At 57.0% G+C, this 16323-nt stretch overlaps 1 protein-coding gene across 4 annotated transcripts in view; it reads left to right on the top strand.

The window, feature by feature from the left end:
• The window catches only part of ZNF423 (zinc finger protein 423), a 333481-nt gene that overhangs the window by 191206 nt on the left and 125952 nt on the right, over positions 1-16323 (top strand). For all 4 annotated transcript variants that reach the window (XM_003998016.5, XM_023245564.2, XM_023245565.2 and 1 more), the window contains 2 exons: positions 1971-5185; positions 12175-12259. In XM_003998016.5, coding sequence (XP_003998065.2) covers positions 1971-5185; positions 12175-12259 — 3300 coding nt within the window. The remainder of the gene's footprint in view (positions 1-1970; positions 5186-12174; positions 12260-16323) is intronic.

The raw sequence follows: 16323 nt of genomic DNA, 5'->3' as shown, positions 1-16323 counted from the left end.
GAGCTGGGAATCACCAGGCAGGGGCTGGGGCATCTCCCACCGCGTCTAATCGGAGGAGCCGTGGCAGCGGCTGCATCTTTCCCGTCCGAAGGGCCCTGTAAATGGGAGGCGCCCAGGGGAGCAGGCGCCCTCACCCCAGGAGAGCGTTCTGGGAGGCTCCCTGTGCCGGGCTGGGCGGCTGGGCTTCAGGGGTGGAGAGGCTGCCAGGAGGTATGGGACTCGGGGCCGTGAGCTTTGGAGAGAGCCTCACCTTCTCTGGCAGAGCTTTGCCGACGCGGCCAGCTGGGGTCAGGCAGATCTTCACACGGTCAGGGCCAGGGCCAGGGGCCAGGGTGGACATCAGGGCGATGGGTGGGGTCTGGGAACAGACTCAGAGCTAGCCCTGAGGGACCTCTCAAGACCCTGCCGCTGGGCTTACTGTCTCTTAAAGTCTTGGGGTTGGCCTGGGACAGCAGAGGCATCTGTGAGCGCCTGGAGGTCCGGGACCCTTGGGGCCAGGGCCATGCCTGTGGCTGCGGTGAGTGTGACCATGTGTGAGCATACGTGTCTGCAGGTGAGTGAGCATGTGTGCATGTATGCGTGTGTGCGAGCCATGGGGGGAGCATGGTGTGTGAACGGATGTGTGTGTGCGGAGCGTGGTGCCTGTGGGTGACTGTGTGTGTGAGTGTGTTTATGTGTGCCTGTGCCTGGGAGCGTGGGCCCCCTGCTCTCCCCTTCCGGAGGATCTGGGCTGCCTCCGGCCCAGACTTTCTGGGTTACGTCTGTGAGGCTTTTTCTGTAGACTAAGCTGTGCTGGCGGGGGCAGTGGTTTATTTCCTCAGGGTTACAAGAGCAAGGTCAGTGCAGCCGAATCTGAGCTTTTGTTTGTCTCTCCCCTGCCCGTAGCAGCCTGCGGTCCCTTTCATTCATTATTAAGTTTTAAATCCACTTGATGCGAAACTTGAGCCTCGGAACTCACTCCCTGCTTGGGCTGGCTCTGTCCAACCCCCACCGAGTCTTGAGGCTCAGGGAACTTCACTGGCTCTGTTTACGGTGTCCTGTGTGCCTTTGTTTTTCCAGAAACAGCCAGCCCCTAGTTTCTTTAGTTTTCCTTTGAGGCTGGACAGGGCCAGTGGAGGCCGGGGAGGGTGGGTCATCTGTGCAAGGATGGCCTCCCATACCTGCCAAGGTGGGTTGAAGGGCCCACTGGACTCTGAGCTCTGGGGCCATCTGGGCCCTGGCCCATCCCCTAATCACCCCACATCAGGCCATCTCCCAGGGCCCTGGGAACAGAGCACGCACCCCCACCTTGGGATGGTTTGTGCTGGGAACCCCGCAGATCCTTCTCAAGTACCCTTTGCTTACTCCTGCTTGTGCTGCTGGGTCTGATGCCACGTGCCCGTGACTTGGGCCTCATAGTCTGTCTGCTCCCTGAAGCGGCAGACCCAGCTCCCTCCCCAAATGTGGTGAAGCAGCACTCAATAAGGTGCATTTTATTTTCTTGCAAGGTTTTGCCTGTGCCCCTAAGGATAAGTGGAATTTCCCACCAGGACTAGGGGCTGGAGGGGGAGTCAATCCCCACGTCTTGATCAGGTGAGGACTTGCCTCCTTTTGGCCTACGGGACTGATGGATTGTGAGGTCATTTCTGGTGACTTCCTCCAGGCTGCATCCCCGTGGCCCATCAGGGAAGTGCCTGGGACCTCACCTCCCGTGGGGGGGTATGGCGTCCAACGAGGCCCAGGCAGGTGTTGCTGAGGAGAAAGGCATGTCCGCTCCGTATCCTGCCGCCCCCACCCTGCCACTCCCCTGCAGACCGACGGCCCTCGCGTCCACTTGCTTCCGGCCCCCCGGACTCCCTCCCCTGACTCTCCTGCAGCCGTTGGCCAGCTGCACAGCCTCAGCCCGCGAGCTGTCGAGAAGCTGGCTCTGTCCTTGTTTCTCGGCGGCCCTGGGAATTGCCTCTAATCTCCTTTCCGCCTTCCCCCCGCAGATGGTGACGACGACCCACAACTCTCCTGGGTGGCCTCGTCTCCCTCCAGCAAGGATGTTGCGTCACCCACGCAGATGATCGGAGATGGGTGTGACCTTGGCTTGGGCGAGGAGGAAGGGGGCACAGGCCTGCCGTACCCTTGCCAGTTCTGCGACAAGTCCTTCATCCGCCTGAGCTACTTGAAGAGGCACGAGCAGATCCACAGCGACAAGCTGCCGTTCAAGTGCACCTACTGCAGCCGCCTCTTCAAGCACAAGAGGAGCCGCGACCGGCACATCAAGCTGCACACGGGCGACAAGAAGTACCACTGTCACGAGTGCGAGGCGGCCTTCTCCCGCAGCGACCACCTCAAGATCCACCTGAAGACCCACAGCTCCAGCAAGCCCTTCAAGTGCACCGTGTGCAAGCGCGGCTTCTCCTCCACCAGCTCGCTGCAGAGCCACATGCAGGCGCACAAGAAGAACAAGGAGCACCTGGCCAAGTCGGAGAAGGAGGCCAAGAAGGACGACTTCATGTGCGACTACTGCGAGGACACCTTCAGCCAGACCGAGGAGCTGGAGAAGCACGTGCTCACCCGCCACCCCCAGCTCTCCGAGAAGGCCGACCTGCAGTGCATCCACTGCCCTGAGGTCTTCGTCGACGAGAACGCGCTGCTCGCCCACATCCACCAAGCCCACGCCAACCAGAAACACAAGTGCCCCATGTGCCCCGAGCAGTTCTCCTCGGTGGAGGGTGTCTACTGCCACCTGGACAGCCACCGGCAGCCCGACTCCAGCAACCACAGCGTCAGCCCCGACCCCGTGCTGGGCAGCGTGGCCTCCATGAGCAGCGCCACGCCAGACTCCAGCGCCTCCGTGGAGCGCGGCTCCACCCCGGACTCCACCCTGAAGCCACTGAGGGGCCAGAAGAAGATGCGGGATGATGGGCAGGGCTGGTCCAAGGTGGTCTACAGCTGCCCCTACTGCTCCAAGCGGGACTTTAACAGCCTGGCCGTGTTGGAGATCCACCTGAAGACCATCCACGCGGACAAGCCCCAGCAGAGCCACACGTGCCAGATCTGCCTGGACTCCATGCCCACCCTGTACAACCTCAACGAGCACGTCCGCAAGCTGCACAAGAACCACGCCTACCCCGTGATGCAGTTTGGCAACATCTCCGCCTTCCACTGCAACTATTGCCCCGAGATGTTCGCCGACATCAACAGCCTGCAGGAGCACATCCGCGTCTCCCACTGCGGCCCCAACGTCAACCCGCCTGATGGCAATAACGCCTTCTTCTGCAACCAGTGCTCCATGGGCTTCCTTACCGAGTCCTCCCTCACGGAGCACATCCAGCAGGCCCACTGCGGTGTCGGCAGCACCAAGCTGGAGTCCCCGGTCGTGCAGCCCGCGCAGTCCTTCATGGAGGTCTACTCCTGTCCCTACTGCACGAACTCGCCCATCTTCGGCTCTATCCTGAAGCTCACCAAGCACATCAAGGAGAACCACAAGAACATCCCGCTCGCCCACAGCAAGAAGTCCAAGGCGGAGCAGAGCCCGGTCTCGTCTGACGTGGAGGTGTCTTCCCCGAAGCGGCAGCGGCTCTCGGCCAGCGCCAACTCCATCTCCAACGGCGAGTATCCCTGCAATCAGTGCGACCTCAAGTTCTCCAACTTCGAGAGCTTCCAGACCCACCTGAAGCTGCACCTGGAGCTGTTGCTGCGGAAGCAGGCGTGCCCACAGTGCAAAGAGGACTTTGACTCCCAGGAGTCCCTCCTGCAGCACCTGACGGTGCACTACATGACCACGTCGACCCACTACGTGTGCGAGAGCTGCGACAAGCAGTTCTCCTCTGTGGACGACCTGCAGAAACACCTGCTGGACATGCACACGTTCGTGCTGTACCACTGCACCCTGTGCCAGGAGGTCTTCGACTCCAAGGTGTCCATCCAGGTGCACCTGGCGGTGAAGCACAGCAACGAGAAGAAGATGTACCGCTGCACGGCCTGCAACTGGGACTTCCGCAAGGAGGCCGACCTGCAGGTGCACGTCAAACACAGCCACCTGGGCAACCCGGCCAAGGCGCACAAGTGCATCTTCTGCGGGGAGACCTTCAGCACCGAGGTGGAGCTGCAGTGCCACATCACCACGCACAGCAAGAAATACAACTGCAAGTTCTGCAGCAAGGCCTTCCACGCCATCATCCTGCTGGAGAAGCACCTGCGGGAGAAGCACTGTGTGTTCGACGCCGCCACCGAGAACGGCACGGCCAACGGGGTGCCCCCCGCTGCCGGCAAGAAGGCTGAGCCGGCCGACCTGCAGGGCATGCTGCTGAAGAACCCCGAGGCGCCCAATAGTCACGAGGCCAGCGAGGACGACGTGGATGCGTCGGAGCCCATGTACGGCTGCGACATATGCGGGGCGGCCTACACCATGGAGGTGCTGCTGCAGAACCACCGGCTGCGGGACCACAACATCCGGCCCGGGGAGGACGACGGCTCGCGCAAGAAGGCTGAGTTCATCAAGGGCAGCCACAAGTGCAACGTGTGCTCGCGGACTTTCTTCTCGGAGAACGGGCTCCGGGAGCACCTGCAGACGCACCGGGGCCCCGCCAAGCACTACATGTGCCCCATCTGCGGTGAGCGCTTCCCCTCCCTGCTGACGCTCACTGAGCACAAGGTGACCCACAGCAAGAGCCTGGACACGGGCACCTGTCGCATCTGCAAGATGCCGCTGCAGAGCGAGGAGGAGTTTATCGAGCACTGTCAGATGCACCCCGACCTGCGCAACTCGCTCACGGGCTTCCGCTGCGTGGTGTGCATGCAGACGGTCACCTCCACGCTGGAGCTCAAGATCCACGGCACCTTCCACATGCAGAAGCTGGCGGGCAGCTCGGCTGCGTCCTCCCCCAACGGCCAGGGGCTGCAGAAGCTCTACAAGTGTGCCCTGTGCCTCAAGGAGTTCCGCAGCAAGCAGGACCTGGTGAAGCTTGACGTCAACGGGCTCCCCTACGGCCTCTGTGCCGGCTGCATGGCCCGTAGCGCCAACGGACAGGTGGGCGGCCTGGCCCCGCCCGAGCCCGCCGACCGGCCCTGCGCCGGCCTCCGCTGTCCCGAGTGCAGCGTCAAGTTCGAGAGTGCCGAGGACCTGGAGAGCCACATGCAGGTGGACCACCGTGACCTCACGCCAGAGACCAGTGGGCCCCGGAAAGGCGCCCAGACGTCGCCAGTGCCCCGGGTAAGAGGCTGTCCCTGCTCCTGGGGGCTCCCCCTGAGCTCTGTACCTCCCGGTGGCGTTCCCTTTAGCAGCCCAGACAAGCAGCGCTCTCGTGCAGCCGCCGGGCACGTCCGCTCTGCGGGAGACTCCGGGGTGATCCCCAGGGTTGCCATTTCCCTTCCAGCTGTGTGACGTGGCAGACGTTGTTTATCTCTCCGGGCCTCGTTTGTCAAGTGCTCATCTGTAAAAGGGGAATGACAATTGCCTGGACTTCATGGGATCGCTTTCAGGGACCCGTGGTGTCATATGGGTAAAGGGCCCGACGCACCGGCTGACACACAGCGAACGCTCCATAAATGGTGGCTGTCGTCTTTCATACAGATCTGAGGTGGACGCATTCACTTGTTTGTTGAGTCTCCTTGGGCAAGTCCCTTTGCTCTCTGGGCTTCAGGTTCAGGATTCTTTTTGGTAATCCGTAGAGATAATATCCGCATACAGGGCTCAGGACCTGCACTTAGTTAGGGCCTGATCATGCAGCCTGTAATCACCGGCTGATAGGTTATCATCAACAGCACATCTTTATAGTTAGTGCAGGTGCTGGTGCATGGAAGAGCCTAGGAATGGATTCAGTTGCTGTTCTCATTAATGACTGATGGATTGATTCCTCCATTCATTTGTTCATCAGATTTGCCCTGAGCACCCATTATGTGCCTGGCAGTCAAGGAGAGTTAGAAACGGACCCTACCTTGGGGGCTTCCCGACTAGGGGAGGCCACAGGCCCATAACTAGTAGGTTTCAGGGAGGCAGGGGAAGTTCAGGCTCTGGGAGGGTCCAGGCTGGGTCTGGGTGCCATGGCCAAGGGCCACCTGATGGTGGGCCCGGGGCCTGCCTGGCTCTTGGGTGTCTGACAGTCGGGCCCGGGGTTCCCACTGAGTCTGTTGTCTGTTTCCAGACTGAGGAGGTGCCAAGCAGATCTCGGGAGTGTCTTTCCCTCGAGGGCCGGCTGCTGGCGCCATGGGCAGAAGGCGGAATTTGGGGAAGGACCACCTGCTGCGCGTGCTTGCTGGAAGACAGGGGTGTAGCTGAGGGTGGTTCACTGTGGGATCAGAGCTGGGATCAGAACTGGCTCCTGGGACTCTGGGATTTTGAGGGTGAGGAGAGGGAAGAGGGGCTGGAGGAGGGTAGAAGGAGAATCTGCAGTGGAAGGGACACATTTGAGGCCCACTGGCCCGCTCTCCACTGAGGTCCAACAGGCCAACGGCCCGTCCACGTTCCCCCTGGCTGGAGAAACACCTGAATGAGGGCAGAGCGGAGTGTTCTGCTGGGGGTCTGAGGCCTGTTCTCAAAGGCCTGTCTGGAGCAGAGAGCTCCCTTTTGGGCCCACAACACCTCACTCTCTCAAGGCCTTTTGACCGAACCAGGTGTCTGGAGAAGGGTCCCCTAGGTCACCCCTGAGAGATTCTGTGCACTGACCCTGGTCCCCACTGCTCGGCTCTGCTCAGCCTCGGCTTGCTGGCTGGCCAGCGTGGGTGGGCCGGGAAGCCTTTGGGCCCTGGAATCAGACGGGCTGGGTTAAAATCGCCTTCTTCTAGGACCCCCCAGGGATTTGATCTCTCCAGGCCTCTGCCCTCTCCTGTAAAGCCAGAGAGTAGTAATAGCAGCAGCAACAGTATCTATCTCCAGAGCTGACATCACCTGGGAGGCACTGGGGGGCCATTCTGGGTTTTGTTGTTGTTGATTTATTTTGAGAGAGAAAGCGAGCAGGGGAGGTGCGGAGAGTGAGTGAGAGAGAATCCCAAGCAGGCTCATGCTGTCAGCACGGAGCCCGATGCAAGGCTCAAACTCACGAACCGTGAGATCACGACCTGAGCCGAAACCAAGACTGACTGAGCCACTCAGGCGCCCCCCATTCTGGGTTTTTAAGGAGCATCTGCTCTGATTGTTCAGTACCTGCCCCTCTCCTGTTGTTAAACATAGTGACTATTTTCTGTGCGGACCTCCGTGTTTTGCCCTGAGGCCTAAGTGAGCAGAAGAAGTGCTGGGCACACAGTGAACATCACTTGGTATTTATCCCGTTTATAACCACAGCTCACACTTACGGGGGGATAAGGATGTGCTGAGCACTTTATGTCTATACTATGATACTGCCTTTACAGACGAAGAAATGGAGATACAGAACAGTTTGCCCTCAGGCCCCGGCTTTCAAGAGGCAGAGAAGGGATTTGAACCCAGGTAGTGTGGTGCCACAGCCGACCTCTTGACCCACATTCTGCCTATCGCCTCTGCAGCCCATCCTGGTTGCAGGCTGGGGTGGGCTCCAGGGTGGTCACCCCTCTCGTTCAGACCACGGGACGGTGTGGCGGGACTGGGGCCCTGTACACCCTCCTTCCACGTGCTCCCAGCCCCATCCCTGCCTTCCCACGCTGCCCACCACGGCGCTGGGGCTCCTGGCAGCCACAGGGCTGCTTCTAGAGTCTCCTCCTCCTCCACAGTCTCTGCTCTGGATTCTGCGTCAGTACCACTTCATAAAGCCCCTACTGCGTGGGCCACGGCAACAACCTGGGAGCCTTGCTGTGACCTCTGTTTTGGCAAAGGCAGTATCCAGGCTCAGAAAGGTGGAACTGTATACTCAGGGATGCACAGCTGTGCATGGCAGCTCAGGGATTCACACCCGAGGGGCCTTGTTTTCTGGGAGCCCGACAGACCTTCCTCTCCGCATCCCAGGCCTTGTGAGAGAAGAGAGGAACAATCACATCTAGAGACCTGGGCAGATGGACCGTTTGCAGAAAGGAGCTAGACAAAGCCCGGAACCTCCCCAGTGAAGGCCCAGCCTCTGGGGCCTTGCCCCCTGCCTGGGCACGCCTGGGGGCAGGGGCCCAGCTGTCTGTTCACCCACCCTCCCTCCCCCAGGACTCACGCATGTAAGAGCAGACTCTGGGGGCTATGCAAGGGCTTGGGGGCTGGCAGGCTGGGACCCTCGGGAGTGTATCCATAGCAACCAGTTCTCGGAGGACTGGGTTCCTGTGGGGCTGAGGCTTCTGTTGGCTGGAGCGTGAAGCATTGAGGTTCCCTCCCCCCGCCCCCCGCCCATGCTCTGCTTATGGGTAATAACAACATCACCCCAACTCTGGGCCACTGTGGGCAGACACCAGCCCTCCATTGACTCCCCAGGTTCTCACAGTGCCAGATGGGGCAGACTGGGTGCTCTCACACTGGTTAGAGGCCTTGGCCAGGCCGCACCAGCTCTCTGTCCCCTGGCCCAGGACTGTCGAATGTGTTCTGGGACACGGGGCTGAGAAAGGCTGCTCAGATGGGCTCCAGAGGCAGCCCTCCTGGCATCAGACCCCAGTCCCCTTGCCCAGTAGTGTGGGGCTCTGGCCAAGTGGTTTGGCCTCTTCAAACTCCACTTTCTCCACCCTTAAAGTGGGGTTCACAGAGTGATTGTGAGTTTTCAGAATAAACAGAGCCTGCACACAGTAGGTGCTCAGTAAATGTGAGCTGCTGTCATGATCGTGGAAATTCAGTAGCTATGGGCTGTCTTTCCTGTCTCTCCCTCTCTGCTGGTCTCAAGCGTGTTCTCTCTCCGCCCCGGGCTCCTCTCTGAGGTTGCTGGGGGCCACACAGGGGCAGGCAGCCCTGGCCACAGGCCCAGGAGAACCATGGGAGGGACCCTGGGGAAGGGGCTTATGGCAGAGCAGGTGCTTTGAATGCCAAGTTCTGTCTTTCTGTAATTATGTCTCCTGGTGGGGGCTGAAGCTCCAGAGGAGGAGGGGGTCTCTGGGGGACAGAGAAGGCGAGACAGCCCAAGAGGAGGTGTTGGGGTGAGGACGAGGTCTGGCCAAGGTTGTAGCGGGAGGGAGGCAGAGTAAGAGAGCCCTCACCTGCTTGTGCCTGAACTCATGTTCCACCAACATGGAGGACCAGATGGCGCTGGCCAGGTGCCTGCTGCCCTGGGCCTTGGGCACCCATGGCCTTGCACGCAAGACCGGGAGGGCCGTCTTTTGGAGGAGGGGGCTCTGGGTATAATACACACGCTTAATGAATGTTGGTGCTGGTGAACCTATGTGTGTGGCAAGGCGTGGATGCACATATGGGCAGTTGGGGGTCTACACTTGTGTCCACAAGGGTGTGTATTGGGGGTGGGGTCTGTGCGTGTGCTTGTGTCACAGCTACTTGTGCAGCTGTGGGCACATTTGGGCATGATGGATCCAGTGAGAGCTGAAAGCCTTCATGTCCCAGGATGAATTTGGATACGTCAACCTGTGTGAACGTGTGGTCCATGAGGATGCCTCCACTGCTCTGAGGGTGTTGCACCCGTGTGTCTGTGTTAGAGGGAGCAGATTGCTGTGTGTGTGGTGGGGGTTGGGGGTCTTGTGTGTTGACAGTGAGTTGCGACAAGGGAGTGTACGTGTGTCTGTTTTCATGTTTGTGTGTGTCCTCATGGGCATGTCCATGCCTGTGCATGCAGTCTGTGTGTGTGTGTGTGTGTGTGTGTGTGTGTGTGTGTGTGCGCACCCAGGCTCTTGTGGTCAGCAATGTCACCTCCCTTGGGAATCCCCTGGAGCATTTTCCCCATCAGGAGGGGCCCTATTATTGGGCAGTCTTTTTCCTGCCACTGAGGGGTGGCCATGTGGTGGAGGAGTATTGGAGGTAACTTCTCATCCTGCCTAGCCCCTGGTGATTTATTTTCCAAGCACAGCAACCCACTTCATTCACCTGCTCCTAGGAGGAACAATCAAAATCACTTTGATCATGGATAGTCCTCTGCACTGGTCTGGACTGGCCATGGCTGTGGCCTCCACAGACTTCCATCCAGCAGGCCTGCCCTGAGCGTCCTTGGTATGGAGCTTCCTGGGGTGTGCTTTGTTCTTGTATTGACTTCTTCCTTCTTCTTTCCCTTCCTATGTGATGGCGAGAGGGCAAGGGACACATGTGGGAAGGAATGAATGATTCTGACAATGGAAGACCCAAGATCATTGCTCTCCATGAGCACGGACGTGGAGTTGAGCTGAGATGGGGGCTTTGGGACTGTGTACCCCCAGAAGGCCTCAGCCCCCACAGTCTCTTCTGGCCTGAATTTCTCCTCTGTCTGTTGTGACGCCGGAAACCCCAGCTCTGTCCGACCCCCCACCTCACGCCCTACTTCTTGGGCATTTCCCTACAGAATGCCTGCCTCTGGGCCACTGTTCTGAACCCCTCGGTTTTCTGAAACACTGGGGGAAAGGGCCCTGGTCTTATCAGAGTGGGTTCTGGAACCTGAGGGGGGACCCTGCCTCTGGAACCAAATCTCCCAGCACCAGCTAGGACCGCTGTTTCCTCATTGATTTGTTCAACAAGCATTTGCTCAGCAGCAATAACAATTGTAATAAAAGTTAAGTCATTATTAGGCACTCCTTCTGGGCCAGGTCCTGTGCTGGGTGGTGAGGATCCAGGATACAGAAGGCATCTTTGGTTCTCTTTGCTCCTTCTGCCCTAGTAAAATGCTTTGCAACATAATATTTGCAACTTGGCTCATTTGTTCAACAAATGCTTTCCATGTACTTAGTCTCTGCTGGCCGTGGGACCTCACAGGTGGACAAAGCGCATCCTGGCCCTCTGGGTGCTCACAATGCAGTGGGGGAGCAAACAAGTCAATTAGCCACAACGAATCCATGTGCTGATTAACTAGATGCTTTAAGCATAAGCTTGGGGGCCTGGGGAGCCCCTGAACTCATCCTGGGGTGGGAAGAGGAGGCCTCTCAGCAGAGGTGACATTTGAACAGAGTCCTCAGGATGGAAAGGGTACTCCGAGTGGAGGAGACAGTGTGGGCAAAGGCCTGGAGGTGGGACCAGGCCCTTGAGGGAAACTGCAGATGTGGTCAGAGCCACCCTGGGAACCGAGGCAGTTGAGCCCTCTGGTGGTTTATCCTGGCTGCATGTTTGAGGGTCTGGCCCGAGTGTTCCACCAAGAAATCCAAAGCCCTGCCCCCTTTTCCAGAGGTCAGGGGAGGTCCTTTCATCCCTGAACTGCAGTGGTCTTCAAAAAGCTTGGATGTTTTGGATCCCAATATGACCCTGCCCCCTTCATAAAAACTCACAGCCACAGACTTTCCCCCACACAGGCAATACCACCCCTGTCCAGAGGGGACTGTTTTCACAATCACCCACCCAGGCTTAGTTGTTGAGAAGATTCTTTGGAATGGGTCTTCAAGAAGCTCTGAAGCTTCTGATGATCTCCATTTTCCTCCTTCTACCTCCTAAAGGCAGCTGGTATTAGCTTCCTGTGTGTGGAAGCCAGCTGTAGGATCACCAGCAACCTTGTGTGCCTAGTGAGGAATTCTTCAGTTACTTGTAAGCACCAGGACTGGCAGGAACAGTATCCCCTGCTCGGCCACATGGCCCTTATCTCTTATGTAAAGAGATAGAGTAGTTGGATGGGTGGAAAGATAGATGTATGGTTGGATTGGTAGATGGATGTAGGAGAAGACAGAAGGATGAGTAGACAGAGGATGGATAAATGGAGGGTGGATGAATGAATAGGTGGATGGGTAGGTGTGTATTACCTAGATGGCTGATAAGATAGCTAGATGGATTGATGGGTAGACGGATGGGTGTGTGTGTGTGTGTGTGTGTGTGTGTGTGTGTGTGTAGACAGTGAGCAGGTAGATGGATGGATGATGGGTGGATGGATGGATGGATGGATGGATTTGAGCATGCTCTTAGAAGGGCAGCCTCCTTCAACTTCTTTTCCATGGTTATACTGTGTGTTCTCACCTTGGGATGGTGACTCCCATCATGGCAATTTCCCCAGATGTAACAGAGGAGCACCTCCTTTGGAATGCAGCCTAGGCCCCTGCCCCAGGCTGAAGAGCTGGATTTGGAGGCAGGTGGGGAGAGAATGACCAGAAGAGACCTGGGGAGGGACCAGAGCCATTCTGGCAAGTCTTGAATGAAGACCTCCAGGCACTTTTGCTTTCTGCTCTTTTCCACTTCCTGACTATCTAATTCCTTTCTTTTTGGCTTCCAAACAGAAAAAGACATACCAGTGCATCAAGTGCCAGATGACCTTTGAGAACGAGAGAGAGATCCAAATCCATGTTGCCAACCACATGATTGGTAAGAGAGCGTTTCCTCCCACCCATGCTGGGGCCACTCATCGGGCTTTGAAATTTGTGGTTCCAATCATCATTTCGCTGCTTTTAGGGCAAAAGATGGAGTCACTGCTGCCGTTTCCGAGACATTTCAAATGGGAGTAAAATGTAAGAGCTGGAGCTCTACTCACATTACAATCAAACTTTTGACAATCTCTTCCATTTCCCAGCATAAATTTCCCTCCATTTCTGAAACGAAGTGCTTTCCAGTTGTCAAGCACTCAGGGGCAATTATGCTTCAATTTTATATGTCATGACATTGAATAGATTTAACTGCTCACATTTCCCCACTAAACGTGGTGAATTCCTCAGGCACGTTGTCAAAACAGAATGCTTACAAAGGTATTTCACTACTTTCCCTATTCTTCTTCAAGTGGTTTTGGACTTTGGAAAATTCAGCCTTTCTGGAAGGGGAACTTTCAAAGTGCCTTCGTGTTGTTCCCTCTTGGTCCGAGGTGGGGAGGGGAAGTTGTGATTGTGAGGTCTTACGTGCCTTCCGTTGGATGGGTGTTGTCTTGCCGGCAGCCGGGGATGCCCTGCGTGTCAGAGGCAGCACGGCTGGATTTCTGGTGAGCGTGGAGCTGGCCCAGGGTGGGTGGAGGATTTGGCAGTGAGGGCTTCGGGAGCTTCTGGAATGCTGGTGCCCTGGGTCTTTGGTGGAAGTATGATTACCTTCTCCAAGACCCTTGCAGTCTGAGCAGTGAGGCTTCAAGCGTGTGTTGGGCATCCTGACCCTTCACTTCCTCTAACATTTTTTAATTGTAGTCTTGCGGACCGAGTACTGTTTTACAAAACTCTTAATTGCATGCATTCAAAAAACACCCATTAACTGTGCTACTCAATGAATTCCCAGGAACTGAGCGCAACTGTGTAACCAACACCTAGCCGAGGAAGCCGACCATTTCCGCATCCCAGAAGTCCCCTCCTGGCCCCTCCAGCCCCTCCCCCCAGCAATGAAATGTCACCATCCTGATGTCGCTGGCATAAGGCTTTTTTTTGCCCATTTTGCACTTTCTATAAATGAGAGCATACAGTCTCTGCTCTTTTGTGTTGGGTGCCTTTCCTTCATTCACGTTAGTGCCTGTGGTTGGACATCGCCCCTTCTCACTGGTGTATGATGGTCTGTTGTGTGAACACATCACCATTTATCTTGTCTGTTCTACTCTTTCTTTTTTCTTCTTTCTTTTCTTTTTGAGAGTGAGTAAGAGCATGCGTGCATGAGCATGAACAGGGGAGGGACAGAGGGAGAGGGAGACAGAGAATCCCACGCAGGTTCCACGCCCAGAATGGAGCCCGACGCACGGCTCGATCCTACAACCGTGAGATCGTGACCTAAGCCAAAATCAAGAGTTGGACGTTTAACAGACTGAGCCACCCAGGCACCCCTTGTCTATTCTGTTTTTGATGGGCATCTTGGTCATTTTCATTTTGGAGTTGTTTCAGATAATGTGCTGCTATGGGCATTGTTGGTCTATGGGTTTTGGTGAACACGTGCATATGATTTTAATGGGAATGTTGGTAGTGGAATTGGTGGGTCATGGAATACGAGTAGGTTCACCTTCAGTAGATACAGGTAGTTGTATGAAATTATGCTCCCGCGGGCAATGTGAGAATTCTCCACAGCCGTGCCACCATCCACGTTCTCCGCAACAAGAACCATTGTTGAGATGCTTCTTTAGTGAAGCTGTGCTCAGGGAGAGGATGCTGCAGCCATCCTAGCTGCAGCCTTGGTGAGCTCTGTGGGTTTGAGGATCCAGTGTCCCAGTGATTCAGGGTGGTTCCCCTGAAGGCATTGGCCCTGTGTGCGTGGTGGGGCTCTCCCAGTGATGAGGGGACACCAGGAGCTGATGAGGGGCAGGTGAGGCCCTGGGAGTTCAGCCTGACAGGGAGATTGGTGGCTTTTTAATTTCTTCTGTTTGAAAGCCCCCTGCCGAAGTAGAAGAAGGAAACTAGCCTGTCAGTCACTGGCTGCTGGGAGCGCTTTCATGGGAGTGTCAAGGAGGTAAAGATGAAGATATCTAAAAATGTTTGCCTTTGTAGCAGGTGTTAATGTGTGTGCCTGTTTGTAAGCACGAAGGGCGAGAGCCTGGCTAATTGGACCACAGTGATTTCAAAGGTGCTCCCCCCACCCTCCACCTTTCCTTCTGTGCTGAGCCCGGAAGCTGTGTGTCCTCAGGTGGAAGGTGGGGGGGGGGTGCTTCTAACTAGAAGGTGGGCAGTGGAAAGGGGGGTGGTTGAGGGGAATCTGGGCCTTTGTGTGAGCGGAGGGCCAGGCTCCGGAGAGAGGCAGTCCCATCTGGTGGCTGGACAGGGCCCCTCACCCGAGCCTGACTCTGCAGCACTGCGAGCTGGCCTGGTTCCCAGGACATGTGGGGAGCAAGCAGCAAGGAGCTGTTGGTCTCCGAGCCTGGGGGTCCCAAGTGAGACGTTCACGCAACGAACAGTATCATCGTGCAGGACCACATGGGCTGGGGACCCCGATGAGAGACCTGCCTCTGGCGGGGCGGCACCTCCTCTTGCTCTAACCTGCCCTCCCCACCGGCTTGCCCTCCCCTGGCCTCATCACCCCCATCTATCAGAGAACACTGACTACTGAGCACCTGCTGCATGTCGAGCGCTGGGGCGGTCCCTCAGGTGGTAGAGGGAGCAGGGGACAGGTCCCCATCCGCAGAGGCCTTACGGCACCCCGTGGGAGACCCCGCAGCACATGCATCACGCAGCGAAGGGGGGTCTCACTGGGCGAGAGCACTAGAGCAGCCACCATGCACTGAGCCACACCGCGTGGCAGGCACTCTGTGTAGGTATTCATCCTTCATCTCATAGAGGAGCTTTAATGAGTTATCCGCATTCTTCCAGAGAGGGAGCAGCAGAACCAGGGTCTGAATACAGCTGGGCTCTCTCTGCTGTGTGTGGCTCCCTGCCAGGGTCTGTGGTGGGAGAGACCCAGCACTGCCCTTGGGTCCCCTACCCGCAGGGAAAGCTGAAGGCATCCAGGTGCAGGGAGGTTGATGAGAACCGGGAACAGAGACCAAGGACTGCTGGATGCAAAGAGGCCTGTAAGAATGGCCTGGGTGTCACAGGATGAAGAGGAGTTTTCTCCATGGCAGGCCCGTCCCTGGCAGAGGGAACAGCCTTGACAAGGAAGGACAGTCACCAGAGGACAAGGGCTTGGAGGGCTCAGCAGAAGGAGGTCCTTGAAGGATGAGCAGTTGGACCCAGAAGGTGGAGAGCAGTGTCTGTGGGAGGACTGTGGGGTGAACAAGGCTCAGAGGCAGAAGCAGAGGAGGGAGTTTGAGGGTTGGAGGAGCTCGACCTGGCTGGGATGGAGGCATCGCATGTGGTAACATTGTGAGCAGTGAGCGTAGGGAGGTAGCTTGGGGCCAAGCCAGAGAGGGCCTTGAATGCCAAGTTAAGGGATTTGGGTTTAGACTTGACCCTGAGGGCCAGGGTCCAAGTCTGGGGGTCCGTTGGCTGATGTTTTATTGGGCTTCTCTTGGAAAACCAGAAGAGGTGGCAGCCAGGGCCCTGAATTCCCATGTGGCACAGCTGACGAGCTCGGCGGCAGCTGGGTTTGTGTGTTTCCAGGCACCATGGTCCCAGCCATCTTTATTATATTTTAGGGTGCTTTGTTCATTTGTGTCCCCAGCCTCATCCCTGTGGGCACCTGAATGTGCAACATTGGGCTTAGGCACTAGGGAGCCATTGAAGGTTTCAGGGCAGAGAATGGCCTGGATGTCGCTGAGTGCTTTAGGGAGATTAATCTAGCTGCAGTGTTGAGGAGGAAGAAGATGGAAGAGAAGAGAGACCCGCCTGGTCTGGTCCAGAGGTGAGGGGATGAGGCTGGGAGAAAAAAAGAGGAAGGAGGTGAAAGAACTTCGATTTGGTTTGTGCTGTGGGCCTGGTTGGCCTTGGTGACTTGGGGAAGGTGCCAGAGGGCAACTGTGGGAAATATGAGTGGAAGAGTGGTAGGCACCAGAGCCCCAGCTGGGGCTGGCTCCGAAGTCCCAGTCAAAACTGTTGGGGGGCGCC

This window comes from Felis catus, chromosome E2 (genome assembly GCF_018350175.1).
Source record: "Felis catus isolate Fca126 chromosome E2, F.catus_Fca126_mat1.0, whole genome shotgun sequence".
Classification (NCBI taxonomy): domain Eukaryota; kingdom Metazoa; phylum Chordata; class Mammalia; order Carnivora; family Felidae; genus Felis; species Felis catus.
The sequence above is the reverse complement of the archived record's forward strand: the minus strand, read 5'-3'. Positions and strand labels throughout refer to the sequence as shown.